This window comes from Capsella rubella, unplaced genomic scaffold (genome assembly GCF_000375325.1).
Source record: "Capsella rubella cultivar Monte Gargano unplaced genomic scaffold, Caprub1_0 scaffold_6, whole genome shotgun sequence".
NCBI classification, from domain to species: domain Eukaryota; kingdom Viridiplantae; phylum Streptophyta; class Magnoliopsida; order Brassicales; family Brassicaceae; genus Capsella; species Capsella rubella.
In genome coordinates this window covers 5588145-5599973 of record NW_006238918.1, presented here as the reverse complement: position 1 = coordinate 5599973, position 11829 = coordinate 5588145, and the positions used below count along the sequence as shown (strand labels likewise).

The 11829-nt window shown below is 40.1% G+C and overlaps 4 protein-coding genes across 5 annotated transcripts; 1 reads left to right on the top strand and 3 right to left on the bottom strand.

The window, feature by feature from the left end:
* Window position 1: 1 nt before the first annotated feature.
* Window positions 2-913, top strand: LOC17882565 (centromere protein V). The gene is made up of 2 exons (XM_006289706.2): window positions 2-130; window positions 217-913. The coding sequence occupies exon 2, from the start codon at window positions 279-281 to the stop codon at window positions 684-686; it is 408 nt and encodes a 135-aa protein (XP_006289768.1). The 5' UTR covers window positions 2-130; window positions 217-278; the 3' UTR covers window positions 687-913.
* Window positions 714-4268, bottom strand: LOC17882271 (ATPase family AAA domain-containing protein 3-A). The gene is made up of 8 exons (XM_006287184.2): window positions 3769-4268; window positions 3400-3495; window positions 3007-3117; window positions 2601-2910; window positions 2240-2330; window positions 1816-2146; window positions 1505-1653; window positions 714-1417 (listed from the first exon to the last, which is right to left on the bottom strand). The coding sequence occupies exons 1-8, from the start codon at window positions 4093-4095 to the stop codon at window positions 901-903; spliced, it is 1932 nt and encodes a 643-aa protein (XP_006287246.1). The 5' UTR covers window positions 4096-4268; the 3' UTR covers window positions 714-900.
* A 417-nt stretch (window positions 4269-4685) lies between these two features.
* LOC17883177 lies at window positions 4686-5456 on the bottom strand. The gene has a single exon (XM_006289903.1). The coding sequence runs from the start codon at window positions 5454-5456 to the stop codon at window positions 4686-4688; it is 771 nt and encodes a 256-aa protein (XP_006289965.1).
* Window positions 5457-6364: 908 nt separating this feature from the next.
* Window positions 6365-11169, bottom strand: LOC17882091 (cellulose synthase-like protein D2). 2 transcript variants are annotated; one of them, XM_006286288.2, is made up of 4 exons: window positions 10848-11169; window positions 9444-10356; window positions 8553-9360; window positions 6365-8416 (listed from the first exon to the last, which is right to left on the bottom strand). In XM_006286288.2, the coding sequence occupies exons 2-4, from the start codon at window positions 10328-10330 to the stop codon at window positions 6671-6673; spliced, it is 3441 nt and encodes a 1146-aa protein (XP_006286350.1). In that variant the 5' UTR covers window positions 10331-10356; window positions 10848-11169; the 3' UTR covers window positions 6365-6670. The 2 variants fall into 2 exon arrangements, with proteins under 2 accessions (XP_006286350.1, XP_006286351.1); XM_006286289.2 differs by lacking the exon at window positions 10848-11169 and adding an exon at window positions 10620-10748.
* Window positions 11170-11829: the final 660 nt, after the last annotated feature.

Below are 11829 nucleotides of genomic sequence, written 5' to 3'. Positions count from 1 at the left end.
AAAACTCTCACTCGCATATCCGGCGCGTTAAAGCCACTTATTCTTCTGCTCTTTCGTTGGCTTATTCTATCACTTTGGTAAGAAGACACACACTTCGTTGAACAAAGCTGAAGTTCTTCCGCAGTATCTGGTTCGAATCTGTCACAATTTCTCGTTTCTCTTGTATCACTTTTGCAGATCGAGGTTTTATCTTCTTTTTTTTCTTCTTTCTGGCAGTATCTATCAATATTTGTTCGCTTACTAGAATCCGACTGTAGTAGATTGAGCAATAGTTAGGCATGGAATCAGAATTGATACTCCATGAAGGTGGGTGCCATTGCGGTAAAATCAAATGGAGAGTCAAAGCGTCGACAAGTGTAGTTGCTTGGAGCTGCAACTGCACTGATTGTTCTATGAGAGGCAATGTTCATTTCATTGTTCCTTCAAGCAACTTCGAGCTTCTTGATGATTCCAAACACTTCATTACTACTTACACTTTTGGGACTCGCACGGCCAAGCATACTTTCTGCAAGGTCTGTGGGATCACATCCTTTTATATCCCCAGGTCTAACCCCGATGGAGTCGCTGTCTCGGTTAAGTGTGTCAAGTCAGGGACACTGGATCACGTTGAGGTTAAAAGCTATGATGGTCAGAACTGGGAAATGTCGCACAAAAAGACTGGTATTGCCTCATTTTCCAAAGAGTGATATGATAAGATCAACTCAAGATTGTAGTGGTCAAGAAAAAAAGAATCTGATGCAGTCTTCGAAATCTCACCTTTACAATCACAGGGAGAAACAATTTGGAAAACTAGAAAAGCTTTTTTGCCTAAACCCTTTTGAGAATAATGCTCAGGGTATTGAGTTTTGAGTTCAAATCTACACCTGTAGATACCTGTGTTCATGATAAGTTTATATGATTTCATTTCTTGCTACCTGTGTCGGTTCCAGCTAGTTTTTTTCTCTGTTGATGCTCCGCGACTTTGTAATCAATGACCTCTCTGAAACGCTCTGCGTCCAATAAGCAGTTTGCGCTTCCATACACAGCCGCTTGAACGCTTGCCATCAATTTTGCGATTTCTCTACCCGAAAACCCTTTTGTTTTGGCAGCAGCTTCCTTCAGGAGATCCTCGGTAATGCCTTTTATCTCAATCTTCTGCTGCTCTTTTTTGAAAAGGCGTTGGAGCAAACCCGGTTTTTTTAGATTAGCCTTAGATATGTACTTGTCTAGGTAGAGGTTTAGAAGCTTGAGGCGCTCTTCTTCTCCAGGCAAGGGAAACTCAAGAGTCTCATCGATACGGTCAGACACTGCAGAGTCTAGATCACCAGGTCTGTTTGTGGCAAGCGCGAGGACTATATCTTTGGACTGGTCACCCGTGCGAAAGAGAAGTGCATTTAGTGCACTTCTTTGGGCTTCGCTCATGTATGTTTTGTTCCTCCTGTCAGATTTGCAACCAAAAGACACATTCATAACTATAACCCATGAGTTAAATTAAATTATTATCAGCATCAGATTTAGGACTTACTCGCACAGAAATGCGTCTGCTTCATCGATGAAGAGCAACAAGCCTCTCTTAGATTTTTTGGACCAATCAAACAGTTGGTGTATCTTTGTAACAGCCTGAGCTCCAAGTGGAGCAACATCTCCACCCGTCATCAACGCATAATCTAGACCCTAAAAAGGTACCAAACCAAGGAAGAGTGATTATCTAAGTAACAAGCCTGAGATTCTGCAATTTTAATGCCCATGAGTAACCTAAAACTAAGATCTCAATTTCAAGAATACTTGATATAATAATTATAATTTATAAGCATTAGAAACGGAGAGAAGACATACAGATTTACGAGCCAGCTCTCGGGCAGCCATTGTCTTCCCTGTACCTGGTGGACCGTAGAAAAGCATATTTCGGAAAGGTGCTTGGTGAACTTTTGTGTTGGCAGTTGCATTAGCTAGCTGTTCAATTCTCCTCATAAGAGGAGGATGCAAAATAACATCACCAAACCCTTCTCCATTTTTGGATGTAGACTCCTTAGCACCACCCCGCAACGTTGAAAAAGCACGAGAAACCGAACCAGACCAAGGGTACTTTCCTCTCGATGATTCTCTAATTAGAGAAGGTTGCCCTAATACTCTATCCACGTAGCTCCAGATAACCTTGGCACCTTCTCTGCAACAAGCAATCTATATGATGACTAAGTTCTCAACCATTAACAACTAGAAGTCATGGCTGGATTTTTTTATCAACCATTCTTATCTTTACCTCGTTGTGTAGATCCCAGCTGCAAGAGCGGTGAGACCTCCAACAGCAACAACCAACTTATTTTGATCCGTTAGAATGGTACGCAAGCCCCCTAGGAAAGTGGGTAAGAAGAGTTAATCATTTATTGAAAAGGTAATCACAAAAGTATTGCTTAGGAAATCCCAAAAGAAGGAAAAAACACCTATAGGTGGAGAAGGTCACACATATTATACTAACAAGTTACTTATCAGACTCTAATATTGTCATGTAGTGAGTAATTAATTAACTAGTCAAAACGCTAAGGTAAATCTGTCATAGAGAAGTTTCCACAACAAATAAACAAAACGATAGAGATATATAATATTTATCACTGATTTCATACCTCCGATATGATCGAATGTAGTATTTATGGCAGAAACCCATTTCTCTCTTTCTGCATTTGCACGATCAACAAGCATTCTCCTGTTTACATCTTCAGAAAGCTTTGATTCTCGGGCTCTTCCTTCAGCTTCTGCCATAGCTTTAACCCTGATTGTCTCACGTTCAATCTCAGCTTTCTCCCTCTCTGTTTCTCGTCTCTGTGCTTGAATCTCCTCCTCCGTAGCTCGTCGAGCTACTTCCCTCCTAATTGCTGATTCTTCTTGCATTTTCACAAGTTCTTGATTTCTTGTTCTCTGGGCCTCATTCTCAGCCTGTAACACGACACACATTATAAGTTGTCAGAGATAATAGGAGTTGTCAGACACACATTATAAACAACAATAAAACATAGTTGTAAAATCGCATGCCTGCATCCTTTTTCTTGCTAACTCATCTTCATAGCGGGCCATCTGTGATTTCGTTTGTGCTTGGTGCTGAGCTAGTTTCTTCTGTTCCTCGTATATCACCCTTTGCCTCTCCTGTGAAATAGAAAATGTCAGGAACATACCTTTGTAACTAAGAATCTTCAAAGTAAAATAATGAATGATGCAGCAAACCAACAACAATTGATTTAGTTACAACGCAGCTGCAAAGTCAGTTTTGGTAGGTAACCAGAGAATTTTAAGAGCATACCAACAACTTGAAAGTAACTATAACATATATGATATATTTGTCTAGAGAAAGACTAAGTAGGTACAACCTAATCAAACAATGTAGTCAAAATGTCGTGACAACGAACTTAAATAGTAAGTTGAACTCACAGCTTCAGCTTGGGATTGCAAAGCTTTAAACTCTTGCGCCTTAGCAGTAAACTCAGCTTGCCTCGTCTCTTCTTGTGTCTTAATACTCTCAAATACCTACCAGAAACCAAAAATTCATCAAGTGTAAGGCCAAGCATAGCTAACAGGCACATAAGAATAACACTTTTGAACACCCATCCCAGAATCCTAGAGCAGAAAACTCTTAAGCTCAAACCTACCTTCCATAAGCTTCATCATACAAATTACAACCACCTAGCAAAAATTCTCATTCCCAAGCCTTATAAACAGCTCTTATCTACTTGGAAATCTTTAGTCAGATCTATGTATGTATAGCCTCTACAAATGACAGCATCGGTTATTTCTGAAGACCTTTTTGGCATGAGCTGAGTTGTTTATCCCCTTCAAGGCCTTAGCTCCACGCTCCAACGCTTCAGGATCAAATCCAGCCGAAGTCGTTCTCGGATTATTGTTCCGAACCCGTGGAGGAGCATCAGATTCTTCGCCAGTAACAGACGGCTCTTTCCCAGATTCCGAGGCCGGCGGAGTAGAACCTTGCTGCTGAGGAATCGAAGTAGACGGGGAAGTTGAGAAGCCAGAGAAGGTGAAAGGTCCATCGGCAGCGGCGAATTTCGATGGGGCGAGAGAAGCGGAGGCAGCTAGGGCTGAGATCACACCCATCACACATTTCTGAGCCATTTGTTCCTGAAGCAGAATCTACAAGGGATAGAGAAATAAAGACTAGAGTTCTTCCTGGTTTTTTAAAAATGGTGTAAATGATGATTTAAGAGTAAGAGATTGGCTTGATGAACAAGAAATTTCAAGCCATAGAAATGGAGGCAGAGAAAATTTGTCCAGGGTTTTGGTAGGGTTTTTTTCTCTGCCCAAGGAAGGAAAATCAAGATTTTAGATCTTGGGTCGGTTTTACCCATTCTGGTTGTTTGACCCGATAACCCGACTCGTTTTGTGGCCTCTTCACAAAATTCGTTCTATAATTTTGTTTCTTGTTTTTTTAAGTATTACCTTTTTAAGTAATAAATGTTTTTTATATAACTTAGGAAATATTTATTTCAATCAGTCGATACGGATGAAATTTTGTTTAACAGGTATTATGAAGGAAATTTAAAAATTAATAAGTCATATTTGAATCGATTGTTACAATATAAAGTTAGCCATTTTTTGTTTGTTGCTTTCTTTTACATGTATATAAACTATAAGTTATATAGAGAGAGCACTACTATATATCACACGTAACTAGGGGTTACCCGCGCCATGTTCAGTGTTGAAGTTCACATGCCGATCACACCAAATAATAACCCGGGAATAAAAATAACGAGTAAATTCCAGATTTGGATGCTAGGAGAATCTGATTTTGGTAGGGGAGTCGTACTGCTGGCTGGAGGAGGAGCGGTAAGTGTATAATCAGGACGAGTGCTATTGTGATCATTATTGTGATCTGTATTGTTATGACTGTTGTGGTCACTACTGTTGTGACTGCTAGGACAAGAAATGACGGGTGAAGTATGATTATTTCGTTGAGAATCATCATCGATGCTACTTGGAGATTGCAGTATGCCGTCGATTCCATGACATTTGATAGAGCCTAAGCTACAAATGTCGCGGCTTATAATCTTGACATTGTTGAGAAAGTAGTTTGATCTCCCACCGTTGGAGATCTCGAGGGAGTAATGCGGTAAAGAGGAAGGAACCATGGAGCCGTTCGGGATGAGGTTGAGGTGCTCGAAAAGAAGAGGAGAAGGGATCGAGTGGCGAAGCAAGAACTCGGAAACCGAATCTTGTTGAACAATGTTTGATCCGGAAAGTGTTTTGTCCTTTGGCATCAAGAATGTGACGTTGGCTAAGAATCGAGGGTTTACGGCTTGTAACATGTTAATGAGCATCACAAAAGAGAAGTAGTTAGCTTTCTCCATTTCTTCGATAGCGATAGAAAGCTCATGGTTGTTTCGCACATGAGGACTCTTTTGGGCTCTTGTTGAATATGATGTTACGATGATGACTAGCATGCACAAGGTTTTCACATGAGTTTGAATCGCTCTCATATTTTTTTGGAAAAGAATCTTTCTTGTTTCTTTTGGTGGGGTATTTTTGGTGATTATATTGGTGGTACACTTAGATATAACCTCTCAATTCTCATAGCTAGTTATGTGAATAATATTGGTAGGTGATAGATAAGGTGTAGCTTAGGACATGCGTGTGTTGTTTTCCACCAAATTATATGGTCATGAGGACATGGTATCCGCATGGTGAGCGAGTTTGTAGATAGTTTGTTCAGCTTGTATAATTGTGATAATTCCTGTTGATAATACTATAAATCGCTAGAACATAACTTTTTTATTTATTTATTTCTAATATATTTTTGCTGTGTCATTTGAAAATAAAACTATATTTACCAATAGTCTACTACTCTATATGAGTTTACTAACAAGGAACAATTTTATAATTTTTGGTTAATATGGTGAAGTTTTTGTTGTTGTGAGATCTATCAAACGACATGCTTCCAATCTCAAACACGTAATATTCTTGCTCGAACAGTATTCACGTACGAGAAATAGACAATGATTCACATTCCCACATGGTCGTCACGTGGAGTCATGGAGATTGAAGACACGTCTAAAGAATTATCCTGACTATTAAATTTGTCAATAATGTAATTCCATAATTTCCATTAAATAAAACTATATTGTATGAATACTTAGACCCTATCATGCTTCATAGCTTGCATCGTGAGTACGACTTTTTCTATATGTGAATTATTCTTTTCATGTTATTACAATTTTTGTTTTGTTTACGACTTTTATGGTTTAGTTTGCTTTCAATTAGATATGATCAGTCCACCTTATCTTGTTCAATGAACTAGATAAAGCTCGTTTTGTACAACTTTTTGGGTATATTTTTTAGTTTAGTCAAGAGACCAAGTTCCTTCATTGATCAAATTACAAGAAAGTAATAGAAAAGTTGCCTCGTTACATAAAAGATAAAACAAATGTAATGAGCAAAACATCCATGTCATAAATGATAACAACGAGAGAACCAAAAAAACAAAACAAAAATAAAGACAACAAAAGAAACTAAGTTCACTGGTTCAAATTATATTTAGCCGATCTCTGTCCTAACATGAGTCCCATATCATCATCACAGGACAGAAGAAACGAGAACACAAAAAATCTAATAAAGGAATGAGTGATTTAATACAACAAAGGAGACGAGTTTTGTTTGTTTGTTTGTAATTCTTGAGAAGAAAGAACTCAACCTATCATGGAAAACTGAAGTTCCCTCCGATTTCAGTATTACCAGCCGGAGGGTTAATGGCGACCCAAAGAAGAGAAATGGTAATGGCCACAAGACCAGACCACACATACACAATCGTTGGTGTCCTTCCTCTTCTTCCCATTAGACCTTTAGCAAATGGATAAAGATGTGCCAACACCCAAAAACTGAAGAACACTCCTCCAATCAGTTTACTCCACTGAGGAACGACACTGTAAATCGTCCTGCTGAATCCAACCGCAATCGCAATCAAATTCACCATAATGATAGTAATGGGAGGGATCATAAGTGAAGTCCATTTCACCATGTACAAATCAGCAAACTCGTCGTCTATATCATCCCCTCCTGATTTACTAGTGAGTGTGAAAGAGATTTCAACTCCAGCTACGACTTTGAGCAAACCTTGAAGAACAGCTGCGAGATGAGCGCTTGTTCCACCAATGAGCCAAAACTGTTCGTTTCTCCACCATTCCTCCAGTGAGATCCCAGACCATTTGATCTCTAGGAGGGCGAGTAAGCAGAGAGTGATGGAGATGATGAGAAGGTAGACTAGGAAAGTGACGTTGAGCGTCTGGACTATGAACTGACCAGAGAAGAGGGAGAGCGCAGGAAGGAAACAGTAGACAATGAGGAATATCGATGTGAACGGGTAGATACCGACGTTTAAGTAGGCAATTCTCTGGAGTATTTTCATTTTCGAGCTTGCGAGAAGAGCGTTGTTACGGGAGAAGAAGATCTCAACCGAGCCAGTAGCCCAACGGAGAACCTGGTGAAGCCTATCCGTCAAGTTAATTGGAGCTGTACCACGGAAAGCATCCCGTTTCGTCACACAGTACACTGATTTCCAGCCTCGGTTATGCATTCTATAACCCGTGACAACATCTTCGGTGACTGACCCGTAAATCCATCCGATACGTGATCCCCACTCGGTTTTATCCTCGTACCAGCAAGAGATAACAGCAATGGCTTCTGCTACAGTCGATGCATCAAGCAGCTCTCGCGGAATGGTGAGTGCACCGGGTGGGCGCCCATTTTTAACTGCTGGGTGGTCCGCGAGAGGCCGGCCTTGGAACTCAGCTACTGGGATTGAATCAATGAGGAATGTCGAGTTACCGAATTTCTTCGGGACTAGAGCTAGATTCATCTCTTCGTCATCGTAATCACTCATACGCAAAGCTCGATTTTCTTCAGGAACAGTCTTCTTCTTGCTACGAGGGAAACAGCAACAACAACTCCAGCAACTGGGGGAATGGTCTTTCGATCGAGGTGGATTGAATCCATAAAGCGCGATTCTTCGGAAGAGACAACCAGTTCCAACATAAACCGGACCCATAAGCCCATCAAGAGCTCTCATGTTGACATCAAAGAAGACAGTATTGTGATTAGCATATCGATCCGATGGGTCAATACCTTCAAACCGCTGTGGAAACTGAACGTAGCAAAGCCGATCCCCGCCTCTATCCATCATGAAGCACATACCTTCTCTCAGTGCCTCCGAGTTGTATATGTAATGATCACAGTCAAGATTGAGTATGAATGGTCCATTCGACATAATTGCAGAAGCTCTGACTAAAGCGTTCATGGCTCCAGCTTTCTTGTTATGATCATAACCAGGTCGCTTCTCACGAGAAACATAGACGAGGAGTGGGAGTCGAATATCCACGTCAGTAAGATCAAGATACCCTTCAGATCCTCCGTGTAATGGCTCATCACTCGGTGGCTTCAACATCACCTGCATTGATCAATAATATGCAAAAACAAAGTGAGATACTGAGTAAAATGATAATACATATCTTGAATCTATGGTTATTCCATGTACTTTGAAAACTTCAAAGAAAACAGAAAGGGCTTTCGAGATCGACTTATACCTGAATGATACCAGCGTGGTCGCCTTTGGCATGATCACTTGCAGAAGTCAACCAAGTTCCTGGCCAGTGAGTACCATCAGCCATCCATGTAGCTTTTGGAATCTTCACGGGCTCTAAAGGCTCATCATCCCTGTTCTGCCTCTGCATCTTCATGGCTTTAATCTCTTCTCTGGCATGATAAGCATCAGAACGGCGCCTGATCGAATCAGGCAAGCTGTTAATCCTGACTTTGAACTCATCGAACTCACGCTTAACCCGTCTACGATCCTTCACGAAATCAGACTTCACTTTGTTCTTGTAAGGATCTCTCTTTAAGCTAAAGTAGGAGTCTGGATTCCTCGGCTCGATCATATGTTTACGACAGAAAGGAACCCAAATGTTTGCAAAGCTCGCAGCTTCAGCCATGGCTTCAAAGGTAAGAAGCGCCCCTCCATCATCAGATACATAGCAAGAAAGCTTCTCAACCGGATATTCCGCAGCTAGAATTGATAAAATGGTATTAGCAGTGACCAGAGGAGGTTCTTTCTCGGGATCCGCGGTAGAGACAAACACGTCAAATCCAGGAAGGTCAGATTTCCCGGTCGGGTTGCTGGCTGTCGGCGTTTCAAACTTTTCCTTCAGGACTTGCAGATCGGTAGCACGGTTAATCGGGCATAGCTTAGGGAGCTGATCAAGAAGCCAAGAAAGGGCGAACCAAAGCTCACAAACCACAGACATTCCCCATAACCATATAGCGTCTTGGTTTTGATGTTTAATCCTCCAAGTCAAGAACAATGCAAGAACGACTATACGGATTAATATCAATAGCCTGCAAAAACAAAAAAGGAAAACATCTTAGAGACTTGGATTAAGTAAAGTTAAACAATGAAACAATACACTTCTCCTTTATACCTGTATGGACTAATAACAGCAGCAGGAATTTTCAGCTTCCGAGTAAGTGGTCTCCATGGTTTGCTCATCAAATCTTGCGGCTCCATACCCTCACCATCTCCATCTCCATCCTTACCGCTCCCGAAATTTCCGTCCTTTGTCCAAAAAGCATTCCCATAACCATAAGTTCCACTTGTCTCAAACAACCACCTATTGTGATCAAAATCTCCAGTTTGACTCCTCATCAAAGCTGATTTATTAGTTGACTTCATCAACGACAATCTTCTCTCCATCTTCGACCCACCACCCGAAGGCAGCATAGGTCTTTGCTGACCGTTATCATCAGCCTGATCAGACAAATCCGTGTTCTTGTACGGTTCCTTACACCCGGGGCAAATCCCACCGCCGGTTTTGACCGCATCTACGAAGCAATCCCTACAGATTTTAAAGTCACATTCACAAGGAAGAAGATCTTGACCTCTCTCATCGCTCATAACCTTAGCATCACAGCCAGGGATCGCGCAAGAAGATCCTTTAGCGCCAGCCATTTGTGGATGGCTAGTCTCTGTCTCAATCACTTTGTCCATAAGGTGAGCCCTTGTAGCGCTGTTAAAACCGCCAGTGAACATGGAGTTAGAGACATATTGCTCTTCAACTTTCTGAGAAATGGAAGGGTCCATTGGCTGGTTATCTGGAGTTGGAGGAATGTGAACTGTATAGTTCATGAAATCTTGACTGCCCAACTCGCTATCAAGATCGTCTCTCGAGTAACTAACATAGCGACCAGAGGACGTTCTTCGAGCAAATGTGACTGAAGAAGAAGGAACAGGTGGCCTTCCAGGTTCCTGAATATCAGAGTTGTTTGATAGATTTGATCGACTCTTACTGAAACGGTTATTAGATGCCATTGTTGTTGATCTACCTCGGTAGATCCCTGAAGAAACAGATGCAATCAAGTCAGCAAAAGAAGAAACAAAGACATCTAAATGCTCATAATTTAGCAGAGGTCTTTAAACTTAATTGGCAATCAAAACATCAACAAAGAAAACAGATCAATCCATGGATCTAGTAAAGGCTTTCGATCAACGACAAGCTCATAATTAAACTCCACACAAATGAAAATAAGAAAGGTAACAATCATTGCATTTTAGAATATTTCAAATCCGAAAAAACCAAACTAGAACAAAAAGGTATCACCTTTAAAGGTATCACAAGACGACTAGTACCCCCTAAAACAAAGTTTCAAACTTTCAAATTCGAGAATATCTCGAAAACAACACACATCTTTTTCTCAGCAATTCAAAACCAAAAGAGAGAGAGAAAGAAGAGGACGAGCTTTTGACACTTAGACAAAAAGAGACAATCCCACCACAACGAACTTAATAGGAAAACAACATTTTAAAACCAACGATTTGCTGACAATACCTTAAGAGGCCCGTGACCGTGACAGAGGAAGGAAGAGAGAAGAAGAAACTCAGATCTTTGGGTTATAGTTTATAACAATACTTGATAGAAGAAGATCTTCTTTTTAACAAATCTGTGTGAAGAATTCAACGCGGTCGTGTCGTGCCACCCAACTGGATATTATGAGGCATTTGATAAATTGAGAAGCGATAGTGAAAGGGGAGAGAGAGAGGGAAGAAGAAGAAGAGGAGAAAAGGACTTAGTCGTGAGCAAATACTTAAGCACTCCTGCTAACCAATACACGTTATGATAGCGACGATTTACCCCAACCCAATTATATATATATATATATTCAAAGATCTTAGATTATATAAATATAAAACAAAGAAACTTTAATTTTGTAGAATAGATATGAGAAACAAAGAGAGACAGAAGATCTCAGCTCGATTTTGATTTAAATGACTGAAAGTAGAAAAGGTTAAGACGCGGCGAGATAGCGAAGACGAAGGTGGAACACCGCCGGGAAAACAAGTGGACGGAGCAGACCTTTTTTTTTTTTTCCTTAATAAAGCGAATTGTTTTTGACTGTGTTTTTTTAATATTTCGGACAAGGTAATAAAGTAAGAACGGCTCCTTTAATTTTACTGGTGGGATTATTATTATTCTTTCTTTACTTTATCTTTTGACGCGCTTGACGTTTTTCATTATTTCCAATTTTTATTTTGTTCTTTCTTTCTATATTGAATAGTGATTCCCAAAAATTTACTTACTATATAAAGATCACTCTATTTCCTTAGATCACGATTTTATTGACCTACGTTCAATTTCTAATGAGCAAAGAAAAAAAAAAAATCCAAGTTTAAAATATAAATTCGCTTTTCTTTGGTGGTTTTAAACAATGTTGGATTTACTAAATCATCTTTTAATGATGGAAGAATTTGTTGTGATTAATTAATAATCTACCAATTCTCTTATTTTGTGTTTCAAAAAAAAAAAGCCTTTT